The sequence below is a fragment of the Mixophyes fleayi genome, chromosome 7 (assembly GCF_038048845.1).
Source record: "Mixophyes fleayi isolate aMixFle1 chromosome 7, aMixFle1.hap1, whole genome shotgun sequence".
Taxonomy (NCBI): Eukaryota; Metazoa; Chordata; class Amphibia; order Anura; family Limnodynastidae; genus Mixophyes; species Mixophyes fleayi.
In genome coordinates, this window is record NC_134408.1 from 115,294,814 (window position 1) to 115,314,208 (window position 19,395).

At 41.2% G+C, this 19,395-nt stretch overlaps 1 protein-coding gene across 1 annotated transcript in view; it reads right to left on the bottom strand.

Annotated features, from left to right (window-relative positions):
* Positions 1-19,395, bottom strand: part of PCNT (pericentrin) — a 104,497-nt gene that overhangs the window by 35,717 nt on the left and 49,385 nt on the right. The window contains exons 23-32 of the mRNA XM_075180444.1: positions 14,763-14,980; positions 14,335-14,497; positions 13,160-13,372; positions 10,242-10,471; positions 8,996-9,109; positions 7,120-7,140; positions 6,403-6,639; positions 1,890-2,060; positions 1,665-1,817; positions 1,450-1,587 (exon numbers count right to left, since the gene is read on the bottom strand). Coding sequence (XP_075036545.1) covers positions 1,450-1,587; positions 1,665-1,817; positions 1,890-2,060; positions 6,403-6,639; positions 7,120-7,140; positions 8,996-9,109; positions 10,242-10,471; positions 13,160-13,372; positions 14,335-14,497; positions 14,763-14,980 — 1,658 coding nt within the window. The remainder of the gene's footprint in view (positions 1-1,449; positions 1,588-1,664; positions 1,818-1,889; positions 2,061-6,402; positions 6,640-7,119; positions 7,141-8,995; positions 9,110-10,241; positions 10,472-13,159; positions 13,373-14,334; positions 14,498-14,762; positions 14,981-19,395) is intronic.

The following is a 19,395-nucleotide window of genomic DNA, read 5'->3' on the forward strand; positions in this document are numbered from 1 at the left end:
CCAAGGACCATACACAGGACACGTGGTCATCCCCTAAGGTTAGAGGAGAGGAAATTTCACAACCAGCAAAGGAAGGGGTTCTTTACAGTAAGGGCAGTCAAGATATGGAATTCATTGCCAGGGAAGGTTGTGATGGCAGATTCAATAGATATGTTTAAGAAAGGGTTAGACAAATTTTTAGCGGAAAGGTGTATCCAGGGATACGACCGTTAATTTAAAATAAAGGATAGTAGTGGATATAGGGTAAAAATTGGATTGCAATATTGAGTCTGGGGGGGATTTTCAAAATTGAAACAGATGGGCGGTTGCCTACTCTGGATTAATTACAAATATAAGTGCAGGATCGCAGGAGATCCAAAATAGGTTGAACTTGATGGACTGGTGTCTTTTTTCAACCTCATCAACTATGTAAAAATTCTCTGATAATTCTGTAAAGGGCATATGATCACAGCATGTAGCAGCTAGTAAAGGTTCAAATGTAAAAATCATTACTGCACATCAGCTAGGAGTAACTTTGAGCAGATGAAACTGTTCAATGGAAGCTCCAAAAAGGATATTGAAGTTCCCTAATTGATGACGCCAAGAACCCAAGGGATGGACATGGAGTAAGACTAGGATTCGCTGAAGAGGAGGCAGTGAGCCTCAGTGTCTTCACATTTGTAGTCACCAGCCCAGAAAAGTGGAATTTTAGGCTGAGCTTTCCCCAAAGAGACAGTCAAGGGACTCAGAGATCAGTCCCAATGACTATTTAGTACACACCCAAGAAGTGGGTATTGGAAGCTAATCCAAGCAAACCTAAAAGTGTAGTGTTGGGTATACTTTCTTCTATCTTAGTTTAGCTTTAGCCAAAATGAGAGGCTAACCCCAAAGGCCCTAATGGTCTACAGCTACAATACTTTCTTATGCAAATGTTAGCAAAATTCAAGCAGGAAGCTGTGCTGTTAATGCATCTGTTACATGTTTTTCCCATTCCTACACATTCACAGGGTCAAGGAATTGAGAACACGGTTTAAAAAAACAAAACAAAAAAACAGCCACCTTGGACTATTTGAGCCCTTTGAGGGAACCAATGGGTGAGTGCAACACCAAACCAAAAGATAAGTAAAACTGTTTTCTCTCATTAAAAGCTCAACTTAAAAGTACATATTTGTTGGCGGTGGAGTTTTCCTGTAAGCTTGTAGATTGTCTAGTATTATAAAAAAAATGGTAATTTGAAGCTACAGTACACACTGTTTTTTACTGTTTGCTAAGACATTTCATTATGGTTTTATTTTACAAAACTCTATTACAATATTTTCCATTTCTATTGCTCTACGTATTACTCGTAACCCATTATAGAGTTCTACACTCATGTCTAATATAAACTAAAGAAACAAAAACAAAACAAAAAAATGCACATTTATTTACCATGTTTGGTAGACAAAATACAGATACGCTGGAGCTTCTTACCTCTTGCTGGACCATCAAAAGTTGTTCATTCAAATGGTCAATCTCTTGGTTCTTCTCTTGTAACAATGCCTGGGGAAGATGCATTGAGGTGCTAGAGCTATTTTCAACGCTTTCATAATGCAGATTAGACATTTCATCCTGTTTTACAAAATGAAAATGATTATACACTAATGAAAACAGATTAATCTCTAGTACTGTCTCAACTGTTTACTTGCCTTCACCTGTAGGTACTTCTCCTGAGCCTGCTGTACAGCCTGGTCACTCTGCTTGCGCTGGATCTCAAGTTGCATGTTCAGCTGGAGGACCTCTTCTGTCTTGTTCATTAAGTCTTCTCTAAAAAGTTCTAGTTGTTCAGCCAGACTTTCAGCCTGTAAACAAATGTCATTAATATTTGCCTAGCTTCCTCTAGAACCTCTATTTTACACGCCTCTTAAGTGTACCTCTTTCTCTTTTCTTTGGAGGGCCTCACGCTCAGCCTTTAACTCCTCTTTTAGCAGGCTGTTGGTGTCTAGCTCCACAGGTACTCTGTGGCGGGCTTCATCTAACTTCGACTGTAGAGCAGAAATCTGAAGCACATTGGTATACTGCTGTTGTTCCAGAGCATCTTTATCCTAATCATACAGGAAAGAAACATAACACATTCCAACCATCAGTATACCAACAACCAACTTCAACATATCCATCTACATAATAGATTTAGCAGTTTTTGGAACTCAAAATTGTGGGGAAATTTGAAAGATGCACCCAGTAGGCTGAAATACCAGATCAAATTACAAATAGCACTATTCTTTGATGACCGTCACAGTGTTAAGGGTAAGACTACCTTTCAGGAGAGATGAGACAGGGGGGAAATCCGTATGTGGCTAGAAGGATATAGACTGTAAAGACTAAATTGTAGACAGAAAGGCAGATTTGAATGACAAAAGGAGGACAAACCTGAACTGAAGAAGAATCTGGACTTCATGTAGAAGGCCAAACATTACACAAAAAGGACATACTCCTAGACCTAAAGCAGTTAAGAACTGAACCCATTTCACGTGAAAGGGTAAAAATGTTATGGAGCTACAATGGTGTCAATGAGACAAGTCTGATCCCATGACCAAGTGGTATAAAAGGGAAACTCAAAATGAAGTTGAAGTTAACAAGTCCTCAATGACATACTAGTCGGGCAAACACATTAGGATGGAGGAACCATAAACTGTTGGACCCAAGGTTTGGCAAGTGGAGGGATGTAAAAAGGCAAGTTTTTCAGTTTTTCACACATGGAATGCACATTGCAGATAAGATTAACTGCTCTGTCTACCCAACTAATGATTTCCTGCATTAGAGGGTACTTGACCTGTTTGCCCTGTTATGCGTTAAAACAAATACTTGGTAAATGACCTTCTGCAGAATGTCTGGTTGTACATTTATATAAATCAAGGGCTGTACCAGTCAAGCAGGACGCGGTGTCTCTGATCAGGCTTGTAAGATGGAAGAGGTTGTTTTAAGATACCTCCTCCTCGAGACCTGCATAAAGCTATTATGCTCAACATTTCTTGACCTTAGGCACCCAAGCCATGGCAAAGGTGGAACAAATGGCTGTACTTGCCATAAAAAAATTATATTTAGGAGGCTCTCATTAAAACAGCAAGGTACCTGAGAGATGCTGAATCAGTTAGGAGGGTCATAGATCTTATGATGTTTCAGAGGTCCTCATTCTTTGGGGAAAAATGTAGTTGCTGTGGTATTGAGAGCTGCAGGATCATGAATGCTTAACATACAGTAAAGTCCTTACTAGGGGTCAGACTACTTGGACAGAATGGTTTATTCATGGTCAAGTCTTCCTTCTCTGAATCACTAACAGTTTTTCTTCTAATGAAGGACCTTTAGATATTAGGTCCAACTGCTCGACATAAAGAGGAGCAGAGGGCCTATAATAAAGGTTTCACCCATTAATGTTCAGGTTGGGGTCAATAGGGTAGTCTGCTGAAATTGGGAAAACAGATGAGGTTGCTCCACAATGTAGACTAGCGATAAGGGGGAGGCATAGAGCCTAGAAATTGTCAGAGGTGGAAAGCAGGCAGTGCAAGTAGGCCACGAGTGACTGAGGGAGCTTAGATTAGCAATGTTTGCAGGCATGAATCTTGACCAACATTGTTCTGGTGGCCGGGATCCTTAAAGTTGCAGGCGCATCCTCCTGCTTACACATAGTACTGACTCTAAAGTCAAACATAAGGGAACTGCAGTTTGTGAAAAGTGACAGAAGAAAAAATAAAATAAAAAAAATACAAATAAAAGTACTAGGTCCATAAATAAGCAGCTATTACACACCCAATTTAATTAAGCTGCACAGAAAAGCCAAAAAAAGATAAATCCAAATCCAAGGAAGCCAGTGATTAGCCCAAGAGAAAGGTAAAAAATGAATCTGTGAAACAGAGTTTGAAGGCTCTTCGCAAAACTCTTTGCTGCACTAGCACATGTGAGAAGTGTTTCACTTTTCTTACATGCCAAGAAGGAATGCCCACCCCCCCTCCCCCCATTCAGCCTGCTGTGAGATCACAGTGCCTCCAATGTTACTATCCAGATGTCAGACTGCAAAACCTGACCAAACAATTTCTAACACAATAGATAGCTCAAACAACAAATTATAAATCAGATAAGAATACACAGAGCCTGGGCACTAAACGTTCTGTGCTAGGGGCATTTAAAAAGAACTGGGAACTGGGGCTTCACTATCATTTGGTTTAAACTGAGGAGGAGCCTGAACTTTTTAAATTAAGTGTGTTTGCCAGTTGTCTGAAAGAGAAAATAGGATTCTTGTATTTCTGTTAAATTCTTTTCTCTAAATATATTGCGAGACACTGGACCACCAGTGACTGGTGCATAGGGCACTTTCAAAATTACTGCTCTATATCCCATTGGCCGCTTCCAAATACTCAGTACTTTTCTAACAAAGTCCAAAGGACCCTTTAGCCTAAGAAATATTACAGGGAGAAAGGAACTCTTTCCCCCATGGCCTGAGCAATCATTTTAGCGAGTCTGGAGCCAATGCGGACCGTCCCGGAGTATAGAAGAGTCAAATGTGCTCTTGGACTCTGCGTCCTGTCCCAGGTCCGAACACAGAGGGCACGAAGTGCCATATCTACAGGGTGAAATTCTAGACCCAATGAGCTACATATAAAATGGTCAATGTACTTTGAGGCCTCCCAGATCGGTTCCTCAATTTTCCTATCCACGCTATTCCGCAAGGTAGCAATGTTCAGAATCAGAATAGCTATGGTTTTGGGCGAGCTGTGGGAACATCCTTCTTGGGCTGGGACTCCCTATTCCGTATATTCTCGCTAGAGAGGACAGAAAGACTCTGCGTAAGACCTGAAACCTACGGTCAAGTCTAGCCAACTAGTTACAGGTCTTCCAACGAAGCGGATGAGGGAAAGGAGCCAGTGTTTCTTTTCTCTCTTCAACAGTGAACTGACCGGAATCTCTGATTCATCACTGTCCTTTATCCCTCTGATAAACAGCACTAAATCATCCACTTGTAGGAATACTCATCAAGATACAAAAGTAAACCTAAGGGTCAGAACCCTCCGGCAATTTCCCCTCCTCCTGAGAAAAGGTCAGAATCAGACTCTTGCAGAATTTGTGGGACCAATGGAAGCAGACTCTTCCATGTTCCAAATGTGATGGCGGATGTCAGCCTCCTCTCCAAGATAGAGGATACATGAAGAAAACCCTGCACTGGACAGGTACTGAGCCCATGTCAGCTTGTCAAGTACTGTAAAAGGGCAGAATCCAAAGGATCCGGGGAGCAAGGCTCAGGCCAGAGACCAGGCCTGGACTGTCTCCGCCACATCAGTGGGTGCCCACGGGTGAGCACGGACGCTCTTCTTCCATCTCATATGCAGTGCACAGGAACACCGGTTTGGACAAGCTAATTTGGAGTGACATCTGCAGCAGTCAAAAAGCTTTGACACTGTTCCACCTCCAGGCTTAGCCCTGTATAAGCTCCTCTTCCTAGACATAGAAACAATGAGGAAAGAAAACAGTTGCACAATCAAGGAGCATGTGGAACTGTACAGACACTGGCCAGCAGAGAAACCACCCCCCCCACCAGGTTTCTGGGCTAAGAAAGAATTGGGAGTAATAACCTAATCCTCTTTCCTTTTCTGGTAGTTGAGAGCTAACCTTGGAAGACAGGCGAGTCTGAATGGCCTCTATAAGGCCTAGGGCTAGATTTACTAACCTGCGGGTTTGAAAAAGTGGGGATGTTGCCTATAGCAACCAATCAGATTCCAGCTGTCATTTTGTAGAATGTACTAAATAAATGAAAGCTAGAATCTGATTGCTTGCTATAGGCAACATCCCCCACTTTTTCAAACCCGCAGCTTAGTAAATCTAGCCCCTAGTCTTTGTGCGTGTTCTGCTGGTAGACCCATAGAGAAAAATCGCGGTGGAGGAGACCCCCTGAGATCTATGACATATCCCCTTGAGACAATGCTCCTCACCCATGCATCCAATATTGAACCAAACCACCTGTCATGGGACAGAGGCTCCTGGGTGGGCGTCCAGCCCCTTACGCCATCTGCTTCAGTGCATGGATGCTGGGTGCCTGGCTGCCCAGGAATGCTTGACTCTCCAGTGATTTATATGTTGTCCCAAAGGTTTAGCCCTAGAGAAGGCCAGGCGGATGAAATTTCTAGCAGGTACTTAATCTACGCTGAAGTATGTTAAGTCAGTAGAAGTATAGCAGGGGGAGGAGCTTGTTCATTGAATAATTATTTAAAGGGCCAGAGCTACCCACATCTATACCCCATTTTACTCCAGTGTACCCCATAGGATGTTAGAGAAATTTAGATTTGATCACTGGTGACATAATGGTATATCCATTCATAACAAGTTAAGACTTCAACAGATATAAATGAACCTTGACCACAAAAAGTAAAATAAGCAATTCAGCACTTATTTCCTTACCTGTAGAAGTTCCTTCTCTATCTTATGAATTTTCTGTAGCTCAGCTTCTAATTGAATACACTTTTTGGCTGCCTCCTCATTGGACAGAGCAGCCTGTTCCAGCTCTTGTATTCTCATTAACATCTTGTCTATTTCCTCATTCCTTTCTGCAATCTGCTGCTCTAAGTGATCTCTCCCCTGAAGCAGCAGGTTGCAGTTGTCAGCTTTTTCTTTCACATGAGCCTGCAAAGTCTCAATCTGTAGGAGAAATTGGACGTGAATGTACCAAAATGTGAGCACAGGAAGGAGCAATAAGCTACATGTCTGTAGGATATCATTAGAAACAGAAACAATTAAGATAGCTACAAACATTATTCTAGTTATAGCAACTCTCAAGCTAGAAGGATACACATGCAGTATAAAAAGCTACTAAATGATTAAATCATCCTAAAACGACTTTCTAAAGCTAAAATAGACAACATGTGGTTGTCCAGTTTTTATGGCAGGCCATGCTGGAACACACAATGGCTGCACAGTTACATGTTACCTAAACCAAATTTACAGCGACTAGGCAGGTTTGGCATGCAGTACTATTAAGCAACAAACACACAGCCATCGTCTACAACAGAAGCGAACCATACAAGTTAGTTATTGTATAGAAGACCATCAGACACATTATGGGGCAATTAAAGTGTATTACAGGAAAAAGTGGTTAGATGCAGATATGACTGATCATACCTGAGCACTCCAGTCATGGAGCTGTGTCCCCATTCCATAGAAGAAAGAAAAAAGGATATTGCCATTAAGTCTTTAAATATGTGAGAGAGCCATTGATACTGAAGACACAAGTTACATGGCATAATGCATCATGGTAGACCGGTATTATTTCACAACCAAAAGTATAGAAAAAAAAGTAAGTACTAATAGACAAATTAGCCAAGCTAACCAATAAGAAACCATTAACCTGAAGGAGTACTAACATTTCATTTATGTCTAATGTTCACTATAGAAGCAAAAACAACAGTATAAGTGGTCGAACTCAAGTTATTCTTTAAGAAGTCAGAAGAGGAGCACAATTCCCATCCTCTGTAAGGGGTTGACGTGATAGAGAAGACTGACCCCTCTACTGGCCGCAATCTTCCACAAGTTTAGGGTTTAAGCAGGTAGACAAAGCATACTGCTTCCTCCTCCCCATTGGTCCATGAGGCACACATAAACTTGGTCTGCAATACCTCTGACCATCTACATTTGGAATAAGATCGTTGGGGTCAGTGAATCACTGGACAGTAACCAGCCTATACCAGTACAGCAATAAATAAATGAAAATAAAAAAACTCCCAATATTTTCCCTAGGACCAATGTCACAAGAGAAAATAAAGACCAAGAATGTTTTGTTCACAATTAAAAAACAAACACACACACACACACACACACTAGAGCAGGGTCACCTGGCGTTACGCGGTTCAGATTTATAATGTATTTTTATATATTAGCAAATTATTTGGTACATAGACCAAAAAATGCTAGCTAGAAAACAAGGTTTGTTGCTTTGTCATGTGGTCGTTACGTCATGTTGTGATGAGGTTTCTATCCAGCAGTCAAACAATTATTTACAACCAAAGCAAGACGTTTTCAATATCTGTCGCTATTTGGTCTAGTAGGATACTTTATTATATAGTTATTTAGTATTGATAATGTCAGATTTGTCAGGCTTCACCTTGAAGGATGTCGAAGATATTTGCATATAATTCACACACACACACACACACAATAAAAAGCTATTTAAACGTTGATATCAGTTATCCTAAAAAAGACTTTCTAAAGCTAAAATAGGCAACATGTGATCGTCCAGTATTTTTGAAAAAGCCTGGCAGGGCTGGTCTTGCCCTAAAATACTCACTTTAGAATGCATTGAAATCACTCATCTAAAACACCAAACTATCCCTAAACTTAACGCCTGCCTAGCTGCTTTTTATTTGCGCCAATAGACTGCATGGACAAGCAGACAGAAAAACTAATAAAACACCCATGCTGTGCCTCAAAATATTAAACTGCAGATAATAAACCCTTCCCTCCCAGAAAGAAGCAGTCAATTACATCTGGTTTATATCCCATAGGGAAAAATAGCACCAGCTTGCAAAACAGATTCCAAAATTTCACAAAATCTGGTAAGCATAGCACACCACCTAGTAAAACACATCTACAAGCAAACCCCCAAGCTTCAAGCCCCCCCCCCTCCTATTTTTCTTTAACCACCCCCCCCCCCCCCCCCCCCCCCACTGCCCTATCTCTCCACTCATGCAATCGTATAGTATAACAAACCCACAAACAAATGCACTTTTAACTTAATGTATTTTGATAGGTTTTTAATGGCCTCCATCAAGCTTCTAAGTAACAATCACTGGGCTTTCTATTTATCTACTGTCTGGCTCTGACCCTGTACATGTTCAATTGTCGGTGCAATATCTACCAGTTTGTACTCAATGTTGTTAAGCTAATAAAATAAACAGAGTGGGTGGAGGGGGGGCTGGCAGGCCAAGCTGGAACATGTAGTTCACACGGACATGCAGGAGATTTATTATTCTAGCTAAATATTATATCTGTGCTTACTCACCCCATAGGCCCTGGAGTCTCCATGGTTTTTAGTTGCCTGTTTCAGCTGTTCCTCCAGATTTCGAATCTCTTGCTGAAAGTCATCCCTCTCATGCTCACGCTCTACAGCTTGCTCCTAAATGGTTTAACAGTACAAAGATAAAGTTTGCAAATATCACAATATGCTACCAGTGATGAATTGGAATTTTGAATTATATAATTTCGTCCACAAGAGTGTGGAGGAAAAAAACCAAACATAAAAATAACAGAAAAGAAAACTAGATGTTTGGGCGGTTGGTGAAGATACTGGTGCGCTTTCTTACCCACTACACAGCTTTGATAGAATTTTTTTCTGACACAAAACCAAATAAGGCATTCAAATGGTAAGAAACAGTGACCAACTAACACCCTGTAATAAGCAAAGCAAACAAATTTTTGTTTTACCTGCAACGTGTGCGGTCACGCTCCTACCTGCCCCCATGCTCTTCATCACCTTATTCTGTCTGCCGATGACATCTCCCAAAAGTCTGGGCCCTGCCCTTTTCTCTCACCAACCCTTTTACCCCAACTCCCCCCACAAACACTCTGACAATCTCCCCAACCTTTCTCCTCTCTAGATTGCAAGGTCCGTATGCAAAAAAGTGGCTTCCATTCATGATCTCTTTTAATCACCAACATCCTTATTACTGAAACTTGGTTCCCCCTCTCATACCACTTCTTTTTCTGCCCTCTCCTTCCCCCACTCCACAAGGAAAAGAGACAGAAGAATGCGCACGCACCACCATTTGGTCTCTCTCAGCAGCACCAGGTCTCTCCCACTGAACCCTCCCTCTCTTTTGCCTCCTTTGAGGTCCACTCCATTTGTTCCTCTTTCCCCATCACCCTTCAAGTTGCATCCTACCACCCTCCAGTCCCTACATCTCACTTCCTCAACAACTTTGAGACCTGGCTTCCTCACTTCCTGCCCTAACCTAAAATGTCAGCATTCCTCACATGTTTCTGAAAACACAAGAATGACACTTTGAAAACAGGTATTTGCAAAAGGAAAGGAGCCAAGCCAATTCTTAATGATCTCTTCTAACTGTGGGTGAAAACAAAGCTACTAGGCTACATTCAGTCACTAAGACCTTCAATAGGTTGCACATATCGCAATCATGAGGATAACGATGATTAAATATCTCCAAATGTTATAAAGAATCAGTGATTTGCTGTCTGTAAGAACTAGGTTACATTAGGTTAAAAATCTAAAAAGATTCACAAATGCTTACATCCATGAAATGCCTCTGATTCTTCAGCTGCTTCTCTAGAGACTGGATCTGCTGCTGAAGGTCATTCATTTCATTCGTTTTCCTTAAAAGTTCCTGGTTACGAGCCATTTGTTCTTCCAGTTCCATTTCTAAAACCCTCATCTGGGAAAGTAAATTTGAACGGTCCTTCTTCGCTTGGCAATGTAACTCTAGTTTCTCCTTCACCAAACGTTCGGTTTCTTTCAGTAGCTCTGTGGGAAAGAAAAATTATTAAAACTACATATGGAATAAACAAAACATACCAGCAACAAAACTAGTTCTCTGTAACAGATATTCATATCCACATCTACGGTAGTAGCCAAAAACATTGGCACCTTTGCAGTTTTTTTTTTGTAACAATGAACCACTTCTTTCAGAAAACCTTGAAGTTAAAAAATATTCTAGTATCCACATATGTATTTATTTTACAGTGGAGTGAAGTACAAAAAGCAGAAAAATGTAAAAAGTTGTAGCTTATTCCACACAGAAACACTTAGAATAGGCAAAATAAATTGCCACCTTTTAGAAGTAGTTAAAAATAATTAGATTTCAACCAGGTGATTCTCCTTCACATTTAAAATGAACTCACCTGTGGTGAGCAACTGGTGTCTGCAATATAAAAATCACTCATTGAAACTAGCTTGAGTTGTCTGTGGAGGCCAGACAGAAGATTGTAGCCAAGCATAGACAATCTCAATTCTACTAATCAATCCCCAGAGGCCTTGATTCCACTGTACATAATGTTATTAGGAAGTTTGAGGCCAATGACACTGTAACCAACATCGCTGCATGTGGTAGCAAGAGGAAACTAGATTGAAGATTGCTCGAATGCTGGATAAAGCGTTAAACAGATTCAAGCTGACCTTCAGACAAGGTACAAATGTTTCAACTCATACCATCCATAGCCATATCAATGAAAGGAGGTTATATGGTAGGAAGCCCAGGAGGGCTCCATTGCAGAGACAGATATATAAGAAAGCCAAACTGGAGATTGTCAAAACACACCTAAACAAGTCAAACTCCACCTGAGAGAATGTCCTTTGGACAGAGAATGCCAAATTAGAGCTCTCTGGTAAAGCACATCATCCCTATGTTTACACAAGGCAAACTTTGAGGTGGTTCAGTGATGTTTTAGGGTTGCCGAGCTGCATCTGGCACTGGGGCGCCTTGATCGTGCGCATGGCATCATGTAATCTGAAGATTACCATGCCATTTTGGAGGGCAAGGTTGAACACAGTGTCAGAAAGCTGGAACTCCAAAGGTTAGGAGTCTTTCAGCAGGACAATGACCTCAAACACACATTTAAAAAGAACCCAGGAATGGTTCAAGAGAAAATGCCGGACTATTCTGAAGTGACCAGCAAGGAGTCCAGATCTAAATTCCCATAGAACACTTGTGGGTAGAACTGAAAACAGAGTTAGGAGAAGGTAACCTTCAAAATCTAGGGGAACTGGAGCAGTTTGCACAACAAAAGTGGAGCAAACTGCCAGTAGAGATGCAGGAAGATCATGCATGGCTATAGGGTGCCCATATTTATGTCAACTGTAAAAAACAAGGTGTAATCATACATTAAATATAGAAAAGGAACCTATTTTAAGATAGCAAGTTTGGCTGGCTTCAATTTGATTCTAACAAAAAGTGATATCCACAATGTAGGAGACAGGTTCAGGTAACCTGTGTAAAACAAATAAAATGAAAATACCAGGGCAACATTTTTTTATGCATTATACAATTTAAAGTATATTTCCACTCTTTACTGAGGAACCCAGTCCTAAAAGTTTTATTTTACTAGGGTGGTGGTAGGGTGTTGTCTGTGAACAACATGTTGCCTGTCAGAAAAGACCATAGGAATGATTCAGGTACAGACGTGTATATACGTTTGAGTAGAGTATCTTGCGCGATATAGCTCTGCGCATGCCTAGAAATGGACAGTACACCAGTGAGCGCAATTCTATATGAAACTGACACTTACGACTTGAGGTGGAATGGGGTGGACTAACGTAGTCCATGTACAGTAAGCACATTCCAACACAGTAGTGAACAATTCAAGTCCTGTGTTTGTTGTAAGTATGCTTGATTTTAGCTGTATTCTTTACACCCAATATAGGTCAAAGGTAAATGCAGATTGATAGTGATGACTGACAGCATAGTCTTTAATTTAGAAAGTACACATATTTGCGCCAGTAGCCATCACAGAACACCTGTATACAACGAAGTTGTACTATACTCATCGTATGTACAGTAAGCATTGGAAGCATATTGATGTAATGTTAAATAATTCTATATTTGAAAATAATTTATATAAAGGATTATACTGTTAAAGGGTTATTTTAGGATTAAATAAAAGTTTAGAGATACGCTTGGATTTAAATACACCCAGAACTATGCTCAAGTTGCATGATCTTTTTAACAGGAAAGCAACTTGCACTTGGACATGATACAGGCCCGATGTCAGCAGAAGCTAGGACAGTGCTGCAAACATCTGTGGACTAATCACACCTTCTATGACTTTCAGTTATCTATGACAAGCAACATGCTCTTCAGTGGGCCAACTGAATAACCTAAATGCTGGAGAATAGGTAAGTAGGACTTTTTGGACTTGCGCTATATGCACTGTAATATCATTTAGATAAATATATTGACATTTCTATAGCAAGAGTAGAATTTAGCAATGCTATCAAAAGCACAGAATATTTACAATAATTTTCAAGCCTTTTTTTATTATTTGCTGTAGGGCTCTATAAGAAAACGGATAGAGCAGCCTAAGATGTAATCAAATAAAATACAAACAAATACAAAAAAAAAAAGTGTGCTAAAGAGAGCAGAAAAACCTCAGACTCTGAAAGCAAATACCATGAAAGATTAAACCGGTTCCACCAGTTTATGCTAAAGAGTCTCACCAACTTCAACGTCTCGGACGCTGCCAGACAAAACCTCTTGCAGCCTCAGCAACACTTCCTTTTCTTCTCCAAACACAGAGGGTTCTTGTGTCAGGACTTTCAGCTGTTCACGTGACTTTTCCAGTTCTACAACTAGTTGGTGCTCAGAGCCCTCCTTTGCCGACAATGCCTCTTCTAGAGCAGCTTTTTCAGCTGCATAACCTTCAATAAGACCTGCATCACACAACAGATAGGAACAATAAATAGAAAAATCTCATCTATGCTACACACAATACTTCACGGCAACAGAATATATTCAAAGAACATACATCAAAGAACTCAAATAGGTTTGACAAAATTATGTTGTGTCTACGTTCCTGGTAAAAATAGTTTTGAATACTTTGGTCATATAAGTTTACATTTTTGCTTTTGAATATTTGTGGATTCATTTTTCCAACCAGGACTTAAAAACGTTAGTCCTCCACTTTGTTACCAAAGTTTCATTTGATTGGATTGAATAACATGGATATTATTGGGTGACAATCTAATTGGTGTGCGTGTGTAGTTACACGTGGGTGGACAAGTTGGCCAGTTACAACCAATCATGGCTGAGCCCAAGTAAGTCGATCCAATGAGGCTCCATTAGAGACGTCAAGTTCACCACACACAAAGATAGTCATCTGTGGCTGACTGCAAGTTCAGCCAAAAAGATTGAGATTTAAATTTGGACTGATTTTCTTTTAACCATATTGGTGGTTGCTGGAAACCTATAAATGCAGAGTTTTCAGGCCAGTATGGTTTAAGTCACCTTAGGGCAGAGGTAAATAAAATGTAGAATTCAGGAGCGAGCCTGTAAAATATAGGAGCCAGCAGGATAGGATCTTTCATGAACCCGAGGTGTACTTACTCTACTTATCTCAACAACAAAGGACGCCCAATAGTTAGGTTCAAGCCATAATTCTTATTAGGTGCATTGCCTACCTTGCTTACAGATTTGTCCAGCCTAATCTTAATGGCTATATTTCAAACATAACAAAATATTAACACATCTCACTAAATGTTATGTTTGTCCCGTTGCAGAAATGCCATAAAACATAAGATTAGAATCATTATAAATATAAATAAGGATTTGCTCTGTCAAACTGATTGCCATTTTACTCATCGCTCTGCTCAGCTTCGGCAGTTTGTGTCCTTACCCTGGGATTTGTGCAGTTCCATTTGCAGCCGATTTTTTTCCTCTGTCTCCTGTGCAAGTTGTTTCAACAGTTCTTGATTCTGAACCACCACTTGAGCCATTTCCTGGTTCCTGCCTTTAAACTCATTCTCGAAACATTTCTGCATTTCACGAGTCTGCTCTAACTGCATGAAGACATGATATCATTGTTACGATTATGTGAGCTATGAAAACAGGCTATGCTCATGGGATGAACTGACTATGTGCAACGTTGTGCATAATACTGAACTGTTCATGGCCTTGCTAAGTGCACACAGTCGTATAAGCTGTACCAGACACTGTCCCTTGAGGGGGAGATTAAATACTCGCAGCTACTTTATTTGCAGTGTGCTACATTAAAATTGTTTCCGTACCATATGCTAGTATTTAATCATTAACATTTCTCCTCACCTGAAGTGCAGAGTCAGAAACCATGTCTAGAAGTCTCTCGACAGCAGTACGTAAACGCTGGCTCATCCGAACTATCTTGTCCTCATTTTCCAGGCCGACTTCTAGGCTTCCCAACACACTGTCACAAAGATATTCTGACAATTCAAAGCCCTCATCTGTAGACATTAGACTGTTCTCAGTCATAGTCTCACAGTCTGGACTCATGCGACTTTTTTCACCTATTATAGAAAAAAAATCAGAATGCTCGTTACAGAACACCAGATAAGGAGCACAGTTTAGATTTGAAGTTTTTTTTTTGTTAGTGTGACTGGGTGCCCCACAAATCCTTTGTAATGCAGGAAATGCATTCCCTCCAACTGATATTAATATGGTCACTATGTAATAAAGTGTTTTATGTGTCAAATATTTTACATGTGTCCAGTCAAATTATGCGGGAAATATTTTATGTATAATAGCATTGGAACAGCTATGTATAAAGCAAATGCAAATGTATGGAATGTTTTTAAGCAGTTAAACAGATATAAAACATATAACTGGTGGCCCAGTGTGCAGCTCTCTGTGGTGTTGAGCTATCTTTCTAAAGCATGGGATGCTGGGAACAATAGAAGCTATTGCTGGAAAACCACCACAGTAGCTCTGAGCAGGGATTGTCTGAACCATGCAAGAGCAGGTGTGAAAGACTGAAGACCAACGGAATTCTGGCTGCTGCAACCCAGTCACCCACATGAGGACTGGAGAGCAGCAGTTTTGGACACCTTTCCTACTACACCAGAGAGATTCGAATGAATCTTGCCAGTCCACTGTCTCCTGGAGGTCCCAGGGAACAAAGCAATACAGTAGACTTAAAGAGCCATTCTTTCCGCTGACCTATGGTCTAATTACCGCTCCTCTGGAACAGAGGACCGGTCAGATCCCTAAGCAGGGTTCCTGGAAGGCACATCAGATTTAAAGTTAATTATAGACTTAAATGAGCCAGGGTGAAGAGGGACTACACCTGCTGTAGTCCTGTGACATCCCGGTTGTCTTGTGATGAACCCAGCACCCTGTGTCAACACTCGCTACCCTGAAATCCTGATCCAAAGTAAGCAAATCATAAGGATCTAGCAACAGTCATGAGTAATGAGGTGCTGCAGTAGCACATACACAACCCAGAAGAAAGCTGTTCTAGGTACCGGGAGGTGACATTTACTCTTCTACTACAACTTGGGGGCAAACAGTGGTGCACAGTTGACACTTAGTCCGAGTGCTTGATAACAAAATGGCACCAAAATCCCCCCTAACATACTTGTGAAACAAGGTCATCCTTGCACTTTATACAGTATTAAAATAATATTCTCAGGAAGTACCTTAAACTGTACAAAAATAAACAGTTACTTAAGAGTCATATTCCAGGTCATTATGAGTAGGACAAGACCTAGGATGTGTATAGTACAAGTCTCATTTGCCCTTTGAACAGAAGGCTCCTGTGTTCGGTAATGAATAACCTCAAAATCGCTTAACCATGAACGCTGTGTTGAAACAAGAACCTTGCATACATACCGCTATGTTACCATAACATTCCTGGGATGAGTCTTCCCTGTTGATGTCATATTACCTCAATAACTTGATATCTCATCTTCACACTATATGCAGTCGCTTTATAGTTATATTCTATCTGCCTCTTGGACAGCTTCCTTTTTTTTTTTATGTAAAATATTTTGAAAAATGTTATAATATAGATGTTTAAAAATTTTTTTAAAAAAATAAGAACCTCATCAAAAGTCTCGTCTATCATGAAAGCTTTTTTTATGCTGTCATATTAAAATAGGATTTTAATACTTGCGTAAAAACCGGGGAAATTGGGTTATAGAGTAGTGGGGACAGACGATGGGCACTTTATGAACTTTGTTCACTAGAATACCTCTTCCCTCTATGTAAACATACTTCCTGTATTGACGGCAGTTTATGTTTAACCAAACCCAAACAGAAAAAAGACACGAGAGGGAAAACAAAAAACAAACAAAAAAAACAACATTCTCTTGAACAAAACAGACAATAAAGGGAGAAACCAGAGCAACAAGGGTGGGTGCCTGGTGTCCCCCAATAGACCAAGAAACTCATTCTATGCAAGAATAAAAAAAATCCGCCTAGTGGGGGACACCGAGCACATCCCAAAGCCACAATTACAGAAGGGAATGCTCAGAAAAAACACAAAGCAACTTCCTCCCAAACCTTGCATCCCCTGATGCAAATACATTAAACAGAGTAAACGTGTGAACGGAGGACCAAGTGGCCGCTCAACACAGCTGCTCAATCGAGGCACCAGGCCGTGCTACCCAGGAAGCATTCATGGTCATCAGAGACAGGCTGTCCAGCCCCATTATAAGTCTGACTGATTACAGCTGTAATTCGCCTACCAAGACACCAGCCCCTCTTGTGTGCATCATAGAGGACTTAAAAATCCTCCGTCTTGCGCACATCTCGAGTCCTGCGCACATACGTACGCAAAGCACGGTCTACATCTAGAGAACAAAGAGAAACTAGATCCTCAGAAGACAGACAGTTGAACAGTGCGGTGATGGCAATGTCTTGATCTATGTGGAATCATGACACCGCCTTAGTTCGGAGAACTGTCATATACTCATGAAAAATAATAAGAGAAGACATGCATGGATAATGCTGCAAGCTCTGGAACTCTTCTAGCGGACAAGAGGGCCAGGAGGAAAACAGCTTGCCAGCTCAAATTAAATCCACTGTGTCCAAGGGTTCAAACGGAGAATGCTGGAAAGCATATGACACCAAGATTAAATCCCAAGGCACAAAGAGGCTGTGCATGAAGTACCCCCCGAAAGAACGTTTGCACATCAGGCATCGTAACAAGTCTTCTTTAAAAGAAAACAAAAGGCCCGACACCTTACCCTTAAATGAACTAAGGCATACAACAGGAACATAAGCAACTTGGACAACGGAAAACAGGTGGGGTACCCCATACTTTCACACCAGGAAATATATGTTCTCCAGACATCATGATATACTTTGGCTGAACCTGGTTTGCGAGCCCGAAGCATGGTTTGCACCACGCACTCAGACAAATCTTAGCTCGAACAATCATGACTGCAACAGCCACACCATTAAAGCCAGACATTATAAACCTAGTTGATAAAAACGGTCCTCGACTTAACAGGTCTGGACCCCTCACCATGGAGAGAACGTCGGTGTATCAAGCCCTAGAAGGACCAGTACACCCTCTCTCTTTACCTTTTTTAAGACCCTTCGAAGCATGGCTATTTTTTACCCCTGGGATAAATATTGCAATGACCGCCTGAATGTGAGACTTGACCCACCGAAAGTTCCTGTGCGTCTCTCGCATGGCTAGAGGACTCTTGGTGCAGCCCTGGTGATTGAAGTATGCCATGTCATTTTCCAAATGTATCTTCACCGCCCTTCCCCGCAGCAAATGTGTGCTGATCAGAGTACAGAACACTGCTCGCAGTTCCAATACACTGACTGGAAATGTGAATTCTTTCATTGTCCAAAGACCCTGAAACAGAGAGCGAAGACAGATGGCACCCCAACCCCCAAGGCTGGCATCCATTGTAATCAAAGTCCAATCCTAGATAGAGAATGGACAACCCTGCAGAGATTATTTTTCTGCAGCCACCAAAGTAGCGAAAGACGCACTCGACAATGAGAAAGACTGAGCACTTGAACGGTCACATTCAGGCAAGATCTTCTCCACTTCGGCATGAGTTCCAACTGGAACTTCCACGTATAAAACTGAGCAAACTGAACCGTCTCGAAAGTCAATACCATCTTGCTCACAACCATCATGCGGAAATGTACAGAGGTCTACTCGACAGCTAACAGAGATCCTACCATGTTCTGTAAAGCCTGAATTTTAAGCAAGAACAGCCGCTTTTAGGTGTCAAAAAGTAGTTACAAAAAGATCAGTCAGGTCAGAGTGGACCTCTAAACGTTAAGGATCCAACCGTGGGACTCCATAGTCTGAATAGTTACTTGGATGTGGAACAGGAGTACCACCGGGGACTCCACCTTTAGAAGATGATCCTCCAGGTAAGGGATGATTGTAATTCCACTTGAACCGCAACAGAGCAGCCATGACCTTGGTGAAGACCCGTGAAAATACCAAAAGAAAGTGCCTGGAACTAGTAGTGATCCAACTGAACTGCAAAACTGAGGAGACTTATGACCCTCCCAGATGGGAACATGCAGATAAGCATCCTTGGTGCCTAGAGCCACCATGAACTCCCCTTGTTCCATACAGTGAATCAACAACAGCAAAGACTCCATCTTGAATCTAGGCACCCTGACCTGGGTGTTTAAAGATTTTAAATTCAGAATCGGCTTTAACGGACAGGTGGGTTTTGGAATAAGAAACAAGATGTAATAAAACCTCAAACCTTTCTGTGATTTCTGAACTGGAATAACCACTAGGGAAGAAATCAGGGAGTGGATGGAGTCTCGCAGAGCTAGTCGTTTCTTCGAACATGCGGGAAGAAAAGAATCGCCCAGACATCCGTGGTAGACTGAAACCACTGAATAGAAGAACCATGGCAGAACGTAGAGCGTCAGAATGCCTGTCATGCCAACTGCTTGACAGCTGTACACCGAACAGACCAGGCCTAACGTCCAC